The 22,844-nt window shown below is 36.0% G+C and overlaps 1 protein-coding gene and 1 pseudogene across 1 annotated transcript; one reads left to right on the top strand and one right to left on the bottom strand.

Moving 5' to 3' along the window:
* Positions 1-9,961: 9,961 nt before the first annotated feature.
* Positions 9,962-11,212, bottom strand: LOC132313797 (uncharacterized). The gene is made up of 3 exons (XM_059812744.1): positions 10,910-11,212; positions 10,448-10,795; positions 9,962-10,357 (listed from the first exon to the last, which is right to left on the bottom strand). Exons 1-3 carry the CDS (start codon positions 11,210-11,212, stop codon positions 9,962-9,964), a joined length of 1,047 nt encoding a protein of 348 aa, XP_059668727.1.
* An 8,790-nt stretch (positions 11,213-20,002) lies between these two features.
* LOC132314789 (phosphatidylinositol N-acetylglucosaminyltransferase subunit C-like) lies at positions 20,003-21,704 on the top strand (annotated as a pseudogene).
* The last annotated feature ends 1,140 nt before the right edge of the window (positions 21,705-22,844 follow it).

Here is a 22,844-nt window from a genome sequence, read left to right as displayed (position 1 = left end):
ATGTTCTGTAGTTTTGCCAATTGGAAGAACATTCTTAGCCAATACAACCTCGATGAACCAAATTCGGGGTGGCACAAAGGACTTTTTAGTCGAGGTGCTCTCTATGTTTGTGAGATTTCTATGTACTATTTCTTTCAAAATATCCTCTAGGCCATCCAATAATTTAAGTATGTCCGGGAGTGGACCATAGAGAGGCTGACTGTTCACATCAACTGGGGAGTTGATGGACAGCCACATGCATTTGCAAAATCATCCAATGTAAATGTAAGCACAGTGCCATCAATTGTAGTTGAAAGTTTGGTTGGTTCCTCATATTTGTATGAAAGATTCTGGTAGAACTGATGGACTAAGCGAGGATGAACCACATTATAACATGGCTGAAATATAGATGCAAGGCCACATTCCTTGAGATTTTTGACCGCCCATTTTGTGTCGGGACGCCTTCTGAAGACATTCCTAACGGCGAATCTAGTGTCAAATTAAAGGGGCCATTCATTTTAATTGGAACAAACGATGCCGTAGGTGATTTAACACACTTTTCTCCAACCTTTGGTGCCATTTGAGGTGAAAAAGTTGGTTAGGGAAATTTCATAAGTGGTGTGCAACAAGAAGTTACCTCAATAAAGAGAAAAAGCTTTAAACTTTGATGATGTATGATGGCAGGAGAAGAAAAGGGAAATAATAAGGATGTAGAGGGTGAGAGAAAAGATTGAGAAGATGAGGAAGATAAGGTGTGGGGTAGGAAGTGTAGAGAGAAAAGATGGAAGGAATGAAATGAAGAGAAAGTGGGCAAATTATAACTTTAAACATGGGCTCGATTTCCTTGCTGGGCCGTGGCGTCCGAACGCGAAGGATGGCATCCGAACGCGGGATGCCATAGGCTACGTGCGGCATTAGTCAAGCGCGCTGTAATACCCCTAATTTTAAAAGGATAGTCTCGGTATTTAATTAATTATTTTAATTACATTTTTAATTATTTATTTGATTTCTTAACTATTTGTTTAATTGTTTTAATGGTTTATTTGAATTAGTTGATAATGTGTTTATTTGAAATACTTGTTTAATTAAATTGTATGATTGATGATGTGTATTTAGTTACTTAAATGTTAGTTGTTTACTTGTAATTAATTGTTAGAATTAAATAATTGGGTCGCATGGACTACTTGGGTAGGTTTAAATGGGTATGGATACTTCCCATGGATGGTTATACATATATATATGGGTATATATGTATATAGGGATGTTATTATAATTGTAGCTATTATTATTAATTACTGATTAATAGTTATATAATTAATATATCATATATAATATTATCACGTTGAGGCAGACATAGTATATATGCATGTATATAAATGATTATATATATAGTTAATAAATAAAGTAATAATATTAGTTTTATTTTATTTTTTCTCTTACTTATATTTCACGCCGGTTTTAAGAGTTGTAATGGGATTGGGATTAAGGTTTTATTTTATGCCTGTATATATATATATTACAAGTCTGCATAGGGTTGTTACAAACCATTAAGCAGACATTGAGAGAGAACATGAGAAATAGAGAGAGCCGAGAGTCTTGAGAGGAGGAAGGAGATTCGGCCAAGGGAGTGCAAGGCTGAACCTAAGGGAAAGAAAGGAGGGTCTGTGCGTGGGCTAGCACAAAATAGCAGAGAAGTAGGAGTTAAGGTTTTGATCCAAAAACCTTAGAGGCAAGTTCTTCTCTTACTCTCTCCCTTTGATCTGTGCTTCTATACATGCCTAGGATATTCCAGGAGACTTAAACAATTAAAATTGAATAATTATGCATGCTTAATTGGACTAAAATAGAGGGTGTATGATTTTAGTTTCATATTCTTGTTTTGAATGGTTCTAGAATTTTTGATGCATAATTGATGTTTAAGTTTAATCTTTGCCTGTTAAAACATCTAAAATAATTTAGTATGGACGTATGGGACTTAGGTTGAAGCTTAGAGGCCTTAACAATGAAAATTTAGGGTTTACAGAGACTGAACAGACAAAGAAGATGACTTCAGCACCAACCGAGTTGACTAAGTTAGAACTAAGCCAACTAGATTGGTAATCGAGCCGACTCAGTTGGCAACTGAGCCTGCTCAGTTGTAACCGAGCCTGCTCAGTTGGACCGCGACCTGGATTTTTAGTTTTAATTACCCAGAATTATTTTTAAACCTATTTTAATTAATCTAAATGGGTTAAATGGACTTTGGAAGGTTATAGAATGCATAATATACTTCATATGCTTAAGGAATAGGACAATACAGATTTATAAATAATTTCTATAAATTATTTAATGGATGGTTAGTTATTTAATTGTTTTAACAATTGAATTAAATGTTTAAATGACTTTATTCATGATTAGGAGTTTATACAATTCATCTGAGATGTAGGTTAATTACGTGGAATGTAAATTAACTACATGCTATTTAAATTATTGCATTTGCTTAAATAAATGCAAATGGTTATGTGTATGATTTATATCATGCTAGGTATGGATTAATTGGTTTACTATTTTATTTGTGCATCATTTATCATGGATTGTATAGTTTAATGCACCGGTATGGCACGGTGGCATTCTAGGGACGGATTGACCAAAGAAGTTAAGTCCTACCTATTTTATATAAGGGAATAGATTAACTAAAAATGTTAAGTCCTACTTATATTAAAATCAGATCAGCTGAACAAAGTTGAATGACTAACTTGATTGCTTGCTACTGATACTTAAGTCTACTCAGCTGAACAAGCTGGAAGACTTATTGACATTCTTATGGATGGATAGGATAGGATTTATATATATATATATATGTTTATGGTACCTCGATATGAGCTTGAGTCTGAGGATCGACGGTTAGGGAGCATATATGCAGTAGGATGCGTAGCTGGCTATGATGGTAAAGGTATACCCTGTTAGGCTTAGGTACTCATGCCTACTCAGGTGCGTTTTGCATGTTGCCTTCTATATAGGTTAAGACCCCCTTTGTAGTCCAGTGAGAGTCCCTTAGTGCAAATATATCTATGTACGGACTATATAGCTATTGTTGAGTTGAATAGGGAGTATACGTGTATCGGGTCTCTGCTTGGATTGTAGTAGAGTAGAATTTGCTCGTGGGCCTGACCTACTATTATTTTTCAGGTGTTTGACAGTTCCAGACTAGAGCTTGATAGTACCGATCAGAGACAGTCATCATCACTCTACCGCCTGATGTAGGGTTCTATCTATGTTATCTTCTTTTTAGTTTTAGTTTTTTAGTTAGGTTATTATTAGGGTCCACTAGATGGATTCCCGAGTTGTAATGATATCGGAGGTTTTGGATATTATTCATTTGGAGGATTATTTATTATTTAACTTAAGGATTTATTATTTAGTTTCTCTTTTCACTCTTGTATTTATTCTTTGTTATTTTTCTTTTGGATTCAATGCTTGTTTATTACTTAATTGGTTGATATCCCTCGGGTTTGGGTTTGGACCTGATCAACCTGTGTCTCGGATTCAAGGGGTATCACATGCGCTGTTGTGGGAGCAATTTGAACATGGCGTCCGGACGCGGCAGCGCCCAGGTAATGGCTTCTGAACGCATGTATTGGCGTCTGGATGCGGGTGGACTCAGAAATGGGTGTCCGAACGCGAAGATTGGCGTCCGGACGCAGAATTCCCCAAGTATTGGTGTTTGGAAGCGAAGGATGGCGTCCGGACGCAAATGTACCTAGGTTTTATTATGGAGATAAGCCCGAAAATTCCCAAAGATGTTACTGAAATCGTAATATGACTATAGAAACCCACAATGACCACTGGAATGGAAATCTAGACGATTCCTGAAAAATACAAAGTGGAGTCTCTACTTAGTCATTTTTAAAAAAATTTAGTTTACTGTAACAAAGATATAATGAAGCTTGGAATAGAAAGAATTGCTTCTTTGGAGTGCTAAATTTAACGTCGATAGCTAGACGATACGGGAATCTACCTAGTTCTTATAAATTGGATCTGTCAAGATGATAGAATCCATATATCCGACCGGGACTAGGTTGTCAATGTAGGGCTTAAGCCACTGGCCATTGACCTTAAAAAGATTCCCATTCTTTGGATCTTGCAACTTAATTATACTATGAGGGAAGACAGAAATGATAAGGAAATGACCTTCCCACCATGAACGGAGTTTCCCAGGAAAGAGTTGCAAACGGGAATTGAAAAGCCAAACTTTTTGACCCAAAGCAAAAGACTTCTTAATGATATGCTTATCATGGAATGCTTTAGTCTTTGCTTTGTAAATTTTAGCACTTTCATAAGCGTTATTCCAGATTTCCTCTAACTTATTGAGCTGCAATTTTTGGTTAGAGCCGGTTTGATCAAGATTGAAATTGAACCTTTTTATAGCCCAAAAGGCACGATGCTCTAATTTAACCGGGAGGTGACATGCCTTACCGTAAACAAGCCGGTATGAAGACATACTAATTGGCGTCTTAAACGCAGTTCGGTAAGCCTTAATTGTAATGACCAATCTTTGCGGTCCGGTCTAACCGTCTTTTCAAGGATATTTTTGATTTCCTGATTTGAGACTTCCACTTGACCACTCGATAGAGGATGGTAAGGCGTGGCAACCTTATAAGTGACAGAGTACTTAAGGAAGACGGATCAAAGATAGTGATTACAGAAATGAGATCCTCCGTCACTTAAGAGTGTTCTAGGTGTACCAAACCGACTGAATATGTTCATTTGAATGAACTTTACCACTGCAATGTGGTCATTGGTTATGGTTGCCTCAGCTTCTATCCATTTAGATGCATAATCCACCGCCAAGAGAATGTAAATATAGCCATAAGAAGATGGAAATAGTCCCATAAAATCTATTCCCCATACATCAAAGATTTCAATAATTAAAATTGAGTTCAATGGCATCATGTCTCTTTGAGACATGGCCCCAAGCTTTTGGCATCACTCACAAGACTTGCAAAAATTGTAAGCGTCCCTGAATAATAAAGGCTAATAAAATCCACTTTGAAAGACTTTAGATGAAGTCTTTTTAGCACTGAAATGTCCTCCACATTCAAGAGTGTGGCAGAATTTCAAAATATTTTGGACATTATATTCAGGAATGCATCTTCGGATTATTTGATCCGGGCAATACTTAAACAGTTCTGGGTCTTCCCAAAAGAAAATTTTGATTTGAGCGAAGAACCGATCTTTTTCTTGCTTAGACCATTGGGATGGAATTTTTCCAACCACAAGATAGTTGACAATGTTAACAAACCAAGAAGGCAACATATGAGAAATCTGGAACAGTTGCTCATCTGGAAAGGAATTATGAACTGGAGAAAAATCAGAAGTGTTCTTAATAAGTAGTTAAAAGAGATGGTCTGCTACAACATTGTCAGTGCCTTTCCTGTCTTTAATCTCAAGGTTGAACTCTTTGAGTAAGAGTATCCATCAAATGAGTTGAGGTTTGGTCTTTTTCTTTGCAAGCAGATGCCTTAACGCGGCATGATCCGTGAAGACAATGACCTTAGATCCAAGAAAATATGAATGAAATTTGTCTAAGGCATAGACAACAGCTAGCAACTCTTTCTCAGTTGTTATATAATTCCATTGAGCATCTGAGAGGGTCTTGCTAGCATAGTAAATGGCATGAGGAGCTTTATTCACACGCTGACCCAGAACAACACCTAATGCATAGTCGGATGCATCGCACATGATGTGACGGCCCAAGTTTTGTAAACCCGGTACGTCAGTGATGACCTAAAGTTAACCCGAAGACGAATCCGAAATACAGAAGTGAAAGAAGTAAAATGGCCTCTAGAGATGTACCCCATCCCTAAGGCACCAAAATGACTCCCCATGAAGCCACAGAATTCAAATGAGTTAAGTACCGAAGCAAGGATTTCAAACCCAAAAAGAAATGAACCAAGGGTAAAATGGTTATTTCAACTAAAATGGGTGCCACCGTGTATACCATTGGAAAGACAGCAAAAAATGAATGAAGTTGGACTCAAGAATCGCCTAATTCGGAGTCCGGACGAAAAAGATATGAAAATAGAACAAATTGACATTCACCGTTTAAGAGAAACCACGAACCTATTTCATTAAAATAATAAAAACTCATACTACGGTTAGAGTTTTGGTGTGTGGTTGGTACCATTGGAAATCTAACTTCAAGCTCTTGAATTTAAACTTAAGAACGACCTGATTTGGATTAAAAACGAGGGAGATATGATCCTCTGAAGTTAGTGCAAGAAAGCTGTTTAAGGAAAACTGAAAAGGAAAAACTCGAGGGAGGATCGGTCGATCGACGGCAAGGACCAGCCGGCCGAAACTCCATCATCAGCTGACCGAAGCTCAATCATTAGCTGGCCAAAATGACATTTTTCACTAGCAAACCTACTGGAATTGGTCTCGAGGGTTTGTCAGCCGACTGATGGCTCTTGTTAGCCGACCGACACAGCAAACAGCAGCAATAGTTGCTGCTGCAATGTGTGGGGAAGGTACTCGGTCCAACCTTAAAGCTATACATGCGTCCCATATGATCTGAAACAAGTTTAAAAACATTCCCTAGCCTCATACAAGCATACATAACATGCTAAATCCAAAGGAAAGCTTGAAACTTACTCCAATGCATGAATTTTGCATAAAAATTCATAAATCTTCCAAAAATAGTTCAAAAGTCGAAACTTAAGAGTTTTGTGAGATGTGAACATGCACGCAAATGTAAAATGATATAGTAGATGCACTATAATGGCTTACGACCTCATTATAATCCATTTTCAAATTTTGACATACCAAACCTCCAATTCTCACAAAATAGGCTATTATGGCAATACTTGAGCTTTAAAACATACTTGTGAACTTTGAATTTAAAGGCCTTTGGCCTCATGTCATACATACAAAATAAGCATCGCCAAGTGTGCTTAGATATACATTATACATCAAAGAAGCCACCTTAGCTTACAAAATACCATACATTCATGGTATACAAAAATATAACATAAAAAATAAAGCATGCTAAACATTTGCATGGTAATATACAAAAATGTTCCAAATTGCTCATAAGCCCCTAAGGATAATGAGCATCCGCGAATATAGTCTCCTTACCTGTAATTTAACCCAAACAACTAGGGTGAGTAATCAAGTTACTCGTAGGAAGAAGCATATGCGTATACCATAAAGTCTCAATATTATTGCAAGATTAATATAGACGAATACAAGGGATCATTCCACTTAACGTCTATGTTCAAGGTGTTCTAAAGGATTATCTGAAGCTAACTTAAATGATTTTATTACAATACAATATCAATATCAATGTACTTAACAACATTAATTCGCCAAGAACTAAAATTACAACTCACAATTAAGCATTGATTGTCAACTCAATTAGTGGAAAACTTGGACATCAAATCCCGAAGTAAACCAAGACCTAAACGGTTATTCTAGGCACTAACCCGCTGGGAATACTACCCTAGTGCGCACGAAAAATGGGGAGAACTCGTACTTCCCGCACTAGAGCCAAACTCTAGCCATGTCATTTGTAACAATGTCCCAAGAGAATCCAAAATCATTATCAAGTTCAAAACTTATATATAATATTTAAGGCATGTAAACCACCTTCCATACACAAGTATTTTGAAACCACACAAATCATGTCTTAGGGTTCCAAGTCTAAAATGGCATACCAAATGACAAGTCCTCATCATGATATAATGTACAATACAATACCAACAACTTTTCAATTTAAATCATGCCTCCACAATAAGCTTTATATACTAAATCTTAATATTATAGTAATAAGTTTCTAAAATAATTACAAATAGTAATCAACAAGAATATAGAATTATCACCACAATAAATATAGCAATTTGAATCAACAAGAATTGTATATACCATTAAAAATTCTACACAAGATAAATATATATCATACATGTTTAAATCAACAAACCCTAAGTCAAATGTGATGATTTCCTATAATATGCAATACTACAATTCTAAATGCATGTACACAATATATATTAAACCCCAAAGGAATATAAAACACTTAAAGTATAAACATACTACCACCCCTATCTCAATAGAGAATTGAATCTCTAAACTCCAAAGCAACCAAGCTTAAAATGGGAAACTTCACTAGGGTTTTGTAAAGGAGAGTGAGAGGAAACTTTTACTTCCCAAGGTTAAAGGTCTTAGGTGAGTGGAAGGAGGCCAAAATGAAGTAATAAGCTCTAAGCCAAGATTTTCTTCAATGGTGGCTAGGTTAGGGTTTTGAGAACAAAGGAAATGAAGAAGATAAAATGAAATGTGGTGAGTGGAGGATTTAGTATTCTTCCACTCACTATGTGCTCTTATACTACCTTTCACACACACACTAATGCACGACTAAATTGGGAATCTACACTTGTCACCAATCCATGGCTTCTTCCTAGGCTTAACCTAAGCCTACACTTGTCAACCATCCAAGCCAAAAAGTGCACCAATCCTAGGCCAACAAGTGGGTGAATCTCCACCCTCCACATGTCACAAGATCATGCTTCCAAGTCTCTCCACCTTAATGCCAACAAGTGGCTCCAAGAGAGTGTGACACTTGTCACACTTTCTAAAAATTACAAAAAGGTCCTTTTCCAAAATATCTTCCAAATTAAATTACGAAATAGTCCCTAAGACGAAAAATAATTACTTTACATAATTACACTAAAACCCTATAAATCAAGAATGTTTCCAAGAAAGTATGCATCCATGCCCTTTATGAAAAAAGTAAGCAACTAGAATATTTTTCTACAAAAGTAAAAATACAATTATCATGGAAATCAAATATTATGGATGCATGCAAAGCCGAAATCAAATTCGAGCACAAAAAGTGAGGTTATGTAAGGAAAAATAATAAACAGGAGAAAGACAAAATAGGGAAAAGGTAAAAAGAAGAAATTACCAAAAAAAAGAAAGGAAGGAAAATGACTGGGTCATTACACATAATCTCAAAGGGAAGAGACCAAACATGCTTCATCAAAACTGAAAGTAGTATCCTTGTCAAGAAGATGGCACAAAGGCCGGGATATCTTGTTGAAGTATTTGATGAAGCGACGATAAAAGCCAGCATGACTAAGAAATGATTGAATCTGTTTCACCGAAGAGGGAGGAGGAAGGCTGTGAATTAATTCAACTTTTGCCTTATCGACCTCAATCCCTCTTTTAGAGATAATGTGTCCCAAGACAATCCTTTCTTATACTATGAAGTGACTCTTTTCCCAACTTAAGATCAGATTTGTCTCCTTACATCTTTGAAGCACAAATGATAGATTATGGAGACATGAGTCAAAGGAAGATCTAAAGACAGAAAATTCATCAATGAATACTTCAATAAATTTTTCGACCATATCAGAAAATATGGACATCATGCACCTCTGAAAAATGGCTGGTGCATTACATAACCCAAAGGGCATGTGACGATAAGCGAAAGTTCCAAAAGGACAAGTGAAGGTGGTCTTCTCTTGATCTTGAGGATCTATAGCCACTTGGTTATAGCCAAAATAACCATCAAGAAAACAATAGTAACTTTAGCCGGTAACCTTTTTAGGATTTGATCAATGCATGGAAGTGGAAAATGAATTTTCCTAGTTGCAGAGTTGAGTTTCTGGTAATCTATGCACACACGCCAACCAGTGGTGGTGCATTGTGGCACAAGTTCTCCTGCGGTGAGGCCGAATTTCTTTGGAATAACTTGAGTGGGGCTTACCCACTCGCTATCTAAGATGGGGTAGATGATCCCCACATCTAATAACTTGATTACTTCTTTCATGACAACCTCCTTCATGTTAGGATTCAACCGACACTGCACGTCTCGGGAAGGTGTTGTGTCTTCGTCCAAAAGAATGCGGTGCATGCAAATAAAGGGATCAATTCCTTTTAAATCAGCCACCGACCAACCAATAGCTTCTTTGTGCTCTTGGAGCACCACTAAAAGGTTGTTTTCTTAGTCTTTGGAAAGATCCGATGCAATAATGACCGGAAGAGTTTTGTTCGTACCAAGAAATACATACTTGAGATTAGCCGGAAGTGGCTTTAGCTCAAGTTGAGGTGGATAATTCAACAAAAGAACATGAGGAGTGCTAGAAATTAGCAGAAGAGGTTCTTTTGACAATTTCCAAGAAGAAAAAACTGAGATTGCATTGACCTTAAGTAAAGAATTGATTTCACAAATAGATTGATCAATGTTATAATCTTTAGAATCAAAGTGAGCCAAGCAAGTTTTAAGAGGATCTTGATTAAATGGGAGAGATTCTTCAACCACTTCATCTATGATGTCAAGAAGGAAACATCCATCTTCATCCGGAGGATGTTGAAAAACATTGAAAATATTGAGCTGTACCTTCATATTTCCAAAAAATATATCCATCACCCCGGTTCGGTAATTAATTAAAGCATTAGCCATGGCTAAGAAAGGCCAACCAAAGATCACAGGAATGTGCCTTTTGGGATTGTGAACTGGTTCAGTATCTAGAACCAGGAAGTCTACTAGAAAGTAGAACTTGTCTACCTTGATGATTACATCCTCAATGATACCACGAGGTTGTTTAACAGATTTATCCGCAAGTTGTAAGACAACCATGGTTAGTTTGAGTTCTCCTAAGCCAAGTTGCAAGTATACTGAGTAAGGAATCAGATTTACACTGAATCCTAAGTCAATGAGGGCCTTTTCTATTTCATTGTCTCCAATGACACATGAGATTGTCGGGGCACCCAGATCCTTAAACTTTGGAGGTGTATTATGCTGAATGATTGCACTTGCTTGCTCAGTTAACCTCACCTTCTTAAGAGTATTACTCTTAAAAATGTGTTTTTAAGTAGATAAATCTTTGAGAAATTTAGCATAAGGTGGAGTTTGCTTAATGGCATCAAGGAAAGGAGTGTTGATCTTTACTTGCTTAAAGATTTCAAATATTTCCTGAATTTTATTCCCCTTTTTCCCAAAATGTGTGGACTCTTTAAGGTGTTGAGGAAAAGGAGCCTTGGGCTCATAAGATGTCTCAACATTTGGGATTGGCGGATTTAGAATTTCTGGACTAACTTTCAGATTTTTAGATGAAAAACTTGAACTCTTGGGAGCAAGAGTTTCAGTTTTTTCATCAACCTTATTATCCACAATTCTTCTACTTCGAAGTATGGTGATTGCTTGGACTTGCTCAAGATTTGATCTACTCGGAGGAGGGATTTCATTAATCATATATTACCCTTTCGGGTTCACCACAAGTTGAGCTGGAAGTTTTCCCCTGTCCCTCTTGTGAATCTGATTCACAGAAGTAGCCAATTGTCCCCGTTGGGTTTCAATGTTGGCTATTATTTGGGAATGAGTATTAACTAATTGCATAGTTGATTGCATACCACTAATGGCAGCCATTATCTGTTTATTGGAATTTAATATCTCATCCAATTAAGACGGGTGAATAGGAATAGGATTTTGATTAGAAGAGCTCGCATTATAGGATGGAGGACGATAGCTTGAAGAAGCTTGAAATGGCCGGTTCATAGGTTGAGAATTAGATTGATTTGATTGCCCATGACCTTGAAATGACGAATTTTGTGTGGCTTGTTGCCTCCACGAGAAATTTGGATGGTCTCTCCAACCCGGATTGTATGTATTAGAATAAGGATTATTTCCAAGGCGAAAGAACATGACATTGACCTATTCTAGCATACCTCCAGAAAATTGCTCCGGTGTGGGGCAATCTTCTGCATTATGAAAAGTGCTTGTGCAATGTGCATATATAGTACTGGATGAAGAATTTTGAGAAGATGAGGGATGTGGTGCCATAAACTGAAAAATTGTGCGGGCTATGGCATCCATTTGAGAGAATTCTTCCCTAAGAGTTCGTGGTTGGCACGGATTTGAGGGTTTCCCAACATTAGAAGTAGAAACTCTACGAGAACTATGTTGCATAGAATTTTTGCTTATATTCTCAAGTAGAGTCCATGCATCATCTGGATTTTTGGACATAAACTTGCCCCCACACGAAGAATCAATTAATTGTCTATGTGGTTCAGTTAAACCATCATAGAAGGCTTGCACCAATTGTCACTTTGGAGTTTGGTGGTGCAGAAACTTCCTCAGAAAATCTTGAAGTCTTTCCTATGTCTCATTAAATTATTCCCCATCGATTTGGAAAAAAGTAAGAATGGATCGACGCATTTGGTTGGTCTTACTCACAGGATAGTACTTTTTAAGGAATTCTTGTTACAATTGGACCTATGAAGTGATGGAATTTGCAATAAGAGAGTTCAACCAATAGTTTGCTCTATCTTTCAAAGAGAATGGGAAGAGAAGCATATGAAGTGCATCTTGGGGGAAGTCCCTCATCTTGATGGTGGAGCAGATTTCGAAGAACTCATCAAGATGTTTATAAAGGTTCTCATTATCAAACCCATGATAAATTGGAAGCATTTGGTAGATTTGATCTCATAATGATGAGCTTCAACATTGGGCATGACAATGCATAATGGAGATGTATATGTTGAGGGTACAAAGTGATCCCTAAGAGTCATTGGGGCTACATTTTCATTCTCAGCTCTAGGATTTTCAAGATTAGCATTTTCGAGATTAGCTTGTCGATTAAAGCAATATCAATTGGTTCCTCAAGATGTGGTAAAGACGATGACCTACAACTTACCATCAACTAACAAACACAACAACCCTTCACCAATACATCCACATACATTGATCCTTTTATCCTTGATTCAACAATAATGAAAAACAGATTGAAATGGCCACGACAAGGACCTATGCTCTAAACAAAACAAAAAATTACAATAGCCTCGACAAGGGCCAAACAACGAATAAACTAGAAACTTCAAAAACTTACCCAGTCCTTAAGACTTCAAATTTTGCAATCAGATCACATGAAAAGTCTTTAGTTTCTAGTAACACAAAAACACTAAAAACATAAAACACACCAAAATAAAAAATATATGTATACAATCAAACACAAAGTAATTTTTAAACTTTGATTACAAAACCGTATGCAATCCTTGGCAACGGCGCCAAAAGTTGATGGCAATAATTTGTTAGCACTTAAAATTACCACTTGCAATAGCACATATATCAATGTAGAATAGGGCTATTATAAGGGTTTGTCGAACCATAAGGATTGCTAGTTTATGACAACTAAAGTTGTAAAATTACTTTTAGTTTGATATAAAAGAGATGATAGTTTGATTGAGTTGTCACTTTAAGTTACGAATTGAAATTTAACAAAAATAGAAAATAAATGAATTTAAGTGGATTTAAACTTATAAAGGTAAAGCTAGGGACTTGAATGCACCATAAACCTCATAAACATGTTCAATTACAATTTACTTGGGGAACTACCTATGTATACAACCATGATATGTAGCAATGTATGATTACCACATTCTCTTCAAGAATGTCATATAATTAGGAATTAAGTATAACCCATCAAAGGTTGGCATGCTTCCTCTACCTAAACTAGTGTGTAGATTAGAACATGTTTCCTAAGGTATGGATTATTAAACTTCTCAACATATATAGTATATGCACATGAAGGTAAAAACTAAGCCATAATCCATCAAAGACATCCCTAAGTTATGGACTATCAAATTCTTCACACAACATGCCATTAAAAACCATTTCATAGTCTCATCTTTATTCTCACTATAAAGATGCAAGGAATATAAATATATATAACTGAAATCTAAGACAAGATAAACAATTCCACATATTTATTTATTTGAATGAAACCCAATTTACAAAATGTGTAAATCTCTAGACTATGAAATCTATCATATACATACATTATTCCCCAAATTACTATACAATCAAAGCATGTTTACTTGGAAGGGCTTCATCAACCCCCTAAGAAGTAAGTTAGTTTCTCATGGACATAGCAACAGCTTCAATGATTGAAGGAGTAGAAGATGAATTCCACCCTAGCCTTATGAATGAAATATAACATATAAACCCTAAGAAAATCCCCTCTCTCTCAATATATCTTTCTCAATAAAATTAATAATCATAATATAAGCTTTTTGCTCCCTCTTAATCCCAAAATGAGCTGCCAAACGACCCGAACCCATCAAATTTCAAATTACCTAGTAAAAAGGAACAAACTTTGACCAAAGAAAAGTGGGGAAACATTGCTATCCATAGGTTGGCGTCCGGACGCAAGGACTGGCGTCTAGACGAGAGGTAAGAATGCACGGCGTCCGGACTCGAGAATTGGCGTCCGGACGCGAGGTGCCAAAATGCCTTGGCCTAAATGCAACAGTATTGCATTTCTTCAACTTTGGACCATTAAGTCCTTCTTCATCCAAATGCGTCGCTGAGAGTTTCCATAGGTCCATTGGAACCTCTTTTCTAGACTAGCCCTAGATGTTGAATCCCGAAATGCATTTAATCTTCAAAAACTCTTAAAGTCTTCTTTTTATTTCTTTTTGGAGAGTACACCTGAAAATAGACAAGAACACAAAAAATGAAGATAGTCTATATACAAAGACCAAAAAATGGACTTAACTAATGCAATTAAGGGCGCTTGAATATAAAATATTTGACGCTTATCACCATCCATGCTTAGTATTTTAATTAATGGCACACATTTGTTTTACAATATGGAATCCCCTTAAATTGACAAATGCTAATGTTTAATAAATTGAAGCTTAGTGGTGAACTCTTTGTCCCAAGACTTCTCTCTCATTCTCTATCCCTTAATCTCTAGATTGTTCTTAATTTGCATGTTTTTAATTGAATCATTAGCTTAATTCAACCAATCAAACCCATCTTTGATCATTCGACTTACTAACCCAAATTCAATTCCGTAATACCTTGCAAATCCCTTGGGATGATCCCTTTTCACTCATAGTACATAGTATAGTGTTAAGTGGTTTTTATAAATTCTAAATATGGTGGCCATTTCTCACACTCACACTTTTTACATCATTTTTAGGTATAGATCGAGCCTCACACCAGGAGGCAGTCATATCCTTTTAAGGGACATTTTTATGGATGTAGAGAGCTTGAGCACACAGCCAGAAGGTGTCTAAAAGCTAATCAGGGATAGCATGGGCAGTACGGGCAGAGACATCCATTACGTTTACCTGCTCTATAGTTCCACGTGTTTAGGCTTAGACTTTTCCAACTTTACTAGCACCACTACCGCCTCTGGGGCAACCCGCAAAGCAGTTGCATTATGGCAGAGTATATAGTGTCATGCCTTATGATGTGCAGACTCCTCAATCCATTGAGGGTATGTGTCCTATACATGGTAAACTTTGTTGTGTTTTATTTGATATAGGAGCATCATATTTTTTTTTGTCTATATCTTTTGTTACTTTATCTAAGATGGTAGCTCAACCGTGTGACCAATCCCTTAACATTTCTACCTCTTTGGGAGTTGGTACGGTTTTACGTAAGAGTTGAAAGAATATCACCATAAATATTTGTAGACTCAAATTTCTAGCCAATGTATTGGTTTTGGATATACATTCTTATAATGTGATACTTAGGATGGATTGGTTATCTCAATACTATACTCAAGTTAATTGCCATAACAAGTCTATTGTATTCACTATACCAAGACAGGAGATGTATCTTATTGCTATGCCACGACCCAATGGTGGTTTTAGCACCCAGTTATTTTATACAGATGAGGATTCCATAGAGGAAACCACTCTGTCTCTTGATAGTATTCTAGTAGTACAGGAGTTTCATGATGTTTTTCAGAAAATCCCAGGGTTGCCACTGAGTCGAAAGATAGACTTTATTATTAACTTAGTTGCAGGCACTACGCTTATTTCTAAGGCACCGTACAAAATGGAACCAATGGAGACGCGAGAGCTGAAAGATCAGATTCAACAACTCCTCAGCCAGGGATTTTGTAGCGCCCCAAATCCCATTATCCGGTGCATTAATTAAGAAGACCAAAACCTGACCCAATATCGAGTCTGAATGCGAAAGCGAATACAAGGAATATGTCACTAGAGATGAATACTATCTCCAAGACAACAATGGAATCACAAACAAATTCAATAAGACTCAAACATAAGAGTAACTGTGAAAGCTAAGGATAAAAGGTTCAAAAACGGTCACAAATGCGGAAGCGATGACCCATATTAGCCTACATGGCTAATGTGACCCCAAAGATGAATCAAATGAATTACAAAGACCAAATCAATCGTATAATAACATTACATGAGGTCCCAGCATCAAAGGAATGGATTTGCCGTAAAAGGCATCCTAAAAAAAAAAAAGAGTTTCATGAGCATATCTCACAAGAGGATCATAACTCACTCAATGGTTGGAATTTTGGAGTGAGACTGGTACCATTGGAAATCTTGTTTCGATACAGTCAATTTGGACTTAAGAATGACCTAATTTGGATTTAAGATAAGCAATATATGGTTGTTTGAAAATCAGTGCACAAACATTGCTGAGAAAAATCTGGGATCGATCCCACTGAACCTAGGATCGATCTTAACAAAATAGAATGAAAAACACACTTGGAGACACAATTTGGGATCGATCCCAAGGAACTAAGAATTGATCCTAACCAAAATAAAATGGAAAAATGACCCTGTAGAAAGGTCGGTGGCCACCCTAAATCATTCATATGCCTATATATAATCCCAAAATGTATCTCAGACCTCCCATGTGATGCACATAGTTATCATGTGCACCACACAACTAAAAATACCAAAATGCCCCTTTGAAGGACACTTGTCAAATATAATTGAAAACTGTGTTGCAACCTGTGTACACACTATTAAAGTGTATTTCTAAACTCTGTAATATAATGTAGCATCCAAGATAAGTATAATATGGAAATGAAAATACTTAAAATGACAGAACTACCCCTAACAGTGACAAATACCATAAACACACAGTGTACTAATAAAATGGCTGTGTTTGGTTTGTAAACATGGTATGTGACACAATATACCTTCATTAATCAATTTAAATCGAGCTCTCACATATTAGAAATGACTACGCCTGTATATATCATAATCAACTTGAGCACTTTAAAATTGATGGAATACCATAATAATGGACATATGAGCATACATTTGACATTTAAAGGGCAAACCCTAGATAAAGGCTGGGACCAACAAACATGTCCCTCACGACCAATATGGAAATTATCAGAGCGCCCAGTGGGAGCTACAAGGTAAAGCAATTGGCTTTCTCAGGAGCAGATAGGTTGGCACGCTGAATACGATTATAGGCCTCACTAACTAAGGGTGGATTCAGAAATTGTCAATGAGGTGGGCTAATATTTGGGTGGGCTAGTACTAGTAATAGTTTTTTTTTTTGGGCTGGGCTAAAATTGGCTACAGTAATAGAAATTTTTTTGGGGTGGGCTTAAGTCCACCAAAGCCCACCCTTGCTCACTAATAGATGTAAAATTGTACCAGTGAGAATCTATAAACTAATAGGAGAATTTTTGAGCCGAAGTCTTGAAAGAAATTTTGCCAAACCGTTTCCGAGTCTCCAAATTAGTAGTCAATGGCTGATACACATTTAATTCCTCCCACATACCTTTCAAGGTGGAGTATCTTCAATAGAGCAATCTCCTTGTGTAGTGGAAAAAAGATCCTCATATATATAGCTGAAGAATCCGAAATATGTTTGGCTCATATGAATACATCCCCTTCAGGGCATCCCAAATCTCTTAAGAGTTTTCAAGAAAAGAGACATTGTTAAAGACCTCCGGCTCCATACTATTCCATAACCAAGTCATAATTTGGGCATCTTCTTGTTCCCAAGCATCAACCAATTTGGCATCAGTAGGTTTGGTTGAGTTAAGATAAGAGAACTTTCCTTAAGCTTTCAAATCAATTTGGACAACTCAAGTCCATTGAAGGTAATTTGGACCCATAAGTTTGATATTCATCATGAAACCAAAGAAGAAAGAATCTTTGCTATCTGCTTTGTCACCCATGGAGACCTAGCAAGAACAAGATCTGAGCAAGAAGATCAACATGAGGATTCTTTCCAAGCAAGGCTATGTCATGCCATTGAGTCGATGAAGCTGTAACTTTTTTCTTTTTCTTTTTTTTTTCTATTTTTTTATTTACATAATAAAACAAATTAGAGATAAAAACTAGTTACATAAGAAAACGTAAACCTGAATAGAACTATGGCAGTAAGGGGGGAGAAATCAGATGTAAAAGATACTCGACAACAACAGAGATGCGGGGCAGAGGTAGGCTAGTGATGTGGAGGAGATGATGGTGGGGACTGGGTTAGGAAAGAGGAAGACATGATATGGGTCTCGGGAGCATTCTGCTCTGATACCATGTTGGAAAAAAATAAAAGCTAGAAAGTAAAATCGAAGAATTCTTGTATATTCCATAGTGTGAGTACATGTGGGTTTTTACAGGAACCCAAGACGGGAATCAGTACAATCATTTAGCCAATTACCAAAAATTAAGCTAATCAAAAATCAATTCCTATAATTAAGCTAGCAGCATCAGAATATTCCTATGAACAAGCTAGCAGATTATATGGATCTTGTAAACAACCTATATTCACGACAATATGTAATTTACCACCCTTTCTGTTCTAACCAGTTTTTATTTCTACAACCCTTTCCTGTCCTAGCCTTTTTCATGAATGTAACTTCCCTTATATCTTAACTTAATTTTCAAAGATTACAAGTCCGTAACCTTTCATCTTTGTGGTCACCATACAAAATATCCAAATCCATATTCTATTAACTCCTTATTTATGATTTTAATACCAGGAATTTCTAAAAAGAAAATGAATGCAAAAGGGTGGAATGTTAGTACATCGGGACATGTTTGAGTATCCAAAAAAGGTCATGCTTATATTACTTTGTGTGTATTTATATTTAAACATTTATATGTGTGTTGGTACTTCTTATGTTTGGATGCTTATTCGTGTATATAATATGTTATAGGTGCATTTGATATGTGTGTATTCATATGTGACTGTATTTGTATTGTTTGGAGACATGGGACCTTAGTGCTTTTTAGGAAAATTTCATGGTACATGGGGACAGGTTTGAGAATCCAAATATTTCTGTAGAAATATTTCATGAATGGAGAAAGGTACTTATTTTGCAACAAAGCAGATCTGCTTAAATTTTTTTCTATTTATTGTTATACAGGATATTATGGCTTATGAAAGATTGAGATGAACATCAGTTAAGGATGTGTAGCTAATCTAGAGTAGCTATAGTTTATTTTTTTTATAAGTTTGGTATCAACAAAAACTTTATGTTGAGATGATTCCAATCAGTTATCACCTAGTAGTTTGCCAGACAACTTAGTACTTTGTCACCTCTCGTAGGTGTGTATTAGAATTTAGTAACTTACACTCTAATAAATAGGAGATTACTCAGTTTTTTAAGAAGGAACAAAAAATTTTGTTAGTTGGAATCATTTAATTCCAATTATGTCATTAATCAGTGTATAAATTTTGTTATAATATAAAGATGGAGTATATTTATATCAATTGAAATCTCGGAATATACTATTTGCTGGATCTTCATTCTTCAATATGGGAACCCTTTCACTTTGATACATATGGTTGTTTATTAATTTCTTGCATGTTGGAATTTGGTTTGTTAGTTTTGCATTTTTACAAAACCAGTAACAAATTTCTTTTATAGGAGCTCATTCATACATGGTCGTCTGCTTTACCATAGGATTTCTAAGGGGATGCATGGATTCAAGAATCATTAATTTGTTTGAGTTCATTATATTGCTTTTATTAATTTTGATCCATATGGAGTTATATATGTATATCTATATATATATTTTGCAAGTGGGTCTGCATTGTTAAACTTCTTAATTTATAGTACATGAATATGGACCTCTGATAGCCTGTTAGGTTGGTTATGATTATGCAATTTCAGTGATCATGGTGACGGAAAATTGTTCAACCAGAGATATGCCGTCTATTAGATCCCTGATAACAGGAGCAAGGTTCACATAACGAATTTGAAATTTGAATTTTGGTACAATCATTCACTTATTAATCCAAATGGAGACCAGTATCAATGAAAGTTCTTCTTCGAGCCAACTCAAATGGAGAAAAGTGGCATATGGAAGGATGCAACTTGGTTTTGGTTGTTATAGTGATTCTCAATTTCATTATAATGCTTTATTTGAGGTGGAGAAATCATCAATTGAGGTGGAGCTATGAAGAGTTTGAGGTGGAGTTATAAAGAGATCCTTGTACAAGTTGGAGCTATGATGGAGCACATGAAGACGTACATGTTTAATCACGTGTTGATTATATGAAAATTTTGGGAGGTTGAAATTTGTAGGTGTCTACATTGGCCACTGGCATAGTTCAACCAGTTCCGTAGGGTGGAACTGGTTCTGCGTGTGACGTTGTAGATTTAGGTTTGGCTACTGCAACACTGCTACTGGTTCCATGGGACGGAACGGGTTCCACTTGGGCAGTGAGTTATTGGGAATCTGTGAGAAACAGTTTCTTAATCAGTTTTAGAAGCTAAAATACTTGGAAAAAAGGCTGGAGATTGGGAAAGAAGTTGTACCTGCTATTTTAGAGTTGAAGACTGATATAGTAACTCCTTTTAGGCAAGTTGGGGAATACTTGTCCAACAAGGAATTGGGTTTTGAAGACTCTATTTAAATAGAGATGGGTTTGGGAAGAGAGAGAGAATAAAGAAAAGATGTAAGTCGATTAAGGATGAGTGTTGTGAGAAGAGGGGAGAGTATATGCAATTCCCGTGTGTATAGATGTAGCTTCAAAAGAGATAATGAGTAAGGTACGTTTTGACATCTAGTTATATGTTCTCTTCCTTGATTCATAATAGTGAAATCTCTCTTTCTATAAATGTAGTTCTAGAGTTGGGTAAAATATGTAAAATATTGTGTTGTGCGTGAATGTATATGATTGTTATCTCCATAAATACTTGTGTTGATGTAATTTGATGATACTTTCGTTGTGTGTGATGAATAAAAACTTTAACGCTTAACAACAACCGATTGTTTAATGGTTCGGAAGGAATTAATTATCTCAAATATTGATGACAACCATACAGATGAATCTTTTCTAAAGAATTGGTCACGAATGCCAACGTTGTTAAACCTGATATACTTGAGGTGATGCTAGACTCGGTTTCCATCTCTCAATACTTTTGCATTGTCACGCTCGTGGTCTTGGTTTGGGCCTACACTCTTGCATCAACTATTAATGAAAATTCTCTCTTGCTTCTAGATGTAAACCTTCTTGGATCAGGTTTCTTCTTCTGAATTACGCTCTTAAAATCTCTTTCTTTATAACTGGAACGTATGTTTTGGCTACTATCTACCACACACTTACCTGGTCAATAAGCTCGGAATCCATATGGGCACTAACAGTTTCTCTTATCATACTCCATCTTTTTCTGCGTGACTACTCAGGATCCACAGTAAGAGCTCCAGAAAACCTGACCTTTACAAATGCTTCTATTGTGGCTTCACTTCTTATCTCTTCTCGCCTCCCATCTAGGCTTCATGTTTTTGCTACTGTGCTATTCTCCTTGCAAGTGTTCCTCTTTGCACATCGGGTTGTCGTTTGGGTTGATGGTCGTGACATTGGCTTTTGTCTATAGGTTTCACGTACAGGGTACTTTTTCGTGCTGCTGTTGGGTGTCTTGGTTTTTGTTACCACGGTGTGTCCTCACTGGCTTATAAGGATCCAGGAATACAAGTTTGAGAGCAATGGTCCTTGACATAACACAGTGAAATTAATCTATCTCCCAGGATACATTTAGGTTGGCAATATAAAAGAGAGAGATTCGTTGTACCCATGTTTGAAAGCTATGGAAGCTTTTGGAAAGTTAATGGTAGATTAATTTGCATTCAAAATTATGCACCTTTTCTTTTTAAGGGCTCCCCAAGAATCTGCTCAAATATCTGTAATGCAGTTTGCTAAGAATTGGTTTTCTTTTATTTCAGTCCTTCATTCTTTAGCAAAGATCCAGATGCACACTGTGGACGTGTAAATGCAAAATAGTTGTCAACCAATGCCTACAAGATAGTCGATTAGTTGTCAATGTCTTGATTAATGTGCATTTGAATCTGTCGCGTTTTTTTTTTCAAATTTCTGGTAAACCTTTCAAAAATTAAGTCTAATTAGATGTATAACTTTTTTGAACACTATTGTATTGGTCGTCGATGGTTATTTTCTGCATGTGCAACCTAATTTTATAATAATAATTTGATTTCAAATAGTAAGCTATTATCCAATTCTTATATATAATATTCAATCAATTAGATATCACAAAAAGTGTCTTTTTCACTAATATTGTTGTCGTTGATCACTTATCAAAAAAATATTGTAATTATATATATATATATATATATATATATATATAGTTGAATTTGTCTTTCAAAAAAAATAAAAAAAAAACTAAATTTTTATTGTTATTTAATTATATTAAAGTTATCATCATTATTATATTTAGAATTAAAAGATTAATTTTTTTATTGTTATTTATAGATTAATTTATAATTGTTCATTTTCGAGCATTTTGAGCTTCATGGAATAGTTTTGCCCATGACATATTTGTTCCATCATTCTAAATCCGATTGTAAGAGAGGAAAAGGAAGAATCTGCATATGAGAATTTTGCTGATATGTATTTTACTTAATCTAATTGTTTTTTTCAAATAATTAGTTATAATTATTTATTATGTGTAATGATAATTCCCCTTCTGAGTTCTGAGTCCATATTTGCAATTCTAAATTTTGGGTTTCCGGGAGCTAAACCAAGAAAGGTTAACCGGAAGAACCGAATAGCCTGCCCTAAGTGATTATCTTCTTTCCACTGAATAGCCTACCCTAAGTGATTATCTTTCATGGAAAGAAGA

This window comes from Cornus florida, unplaced genomic scaffold (assembly GCF_030987335.1).
Source record: "Cornus florida cultivar Cherokee Brave unplaced genomic scaffold, ASM3098733v1 CherokeeBrave_3.0.0_Hap2_Chr06, whole genome shotgun sequence".
NCBI classification, from domain to species: domain Eukaryota; kingdom Viridiplantae; phylum Streptophyta; class Magnoliopsida; order Cornales; family Cornaceae; genus Cornus; species Cornus florida.
Note: the sequence above shows the minus strand (reverse complement) of the source record. Positions and strands in the feature narration are given on the sequence as shown.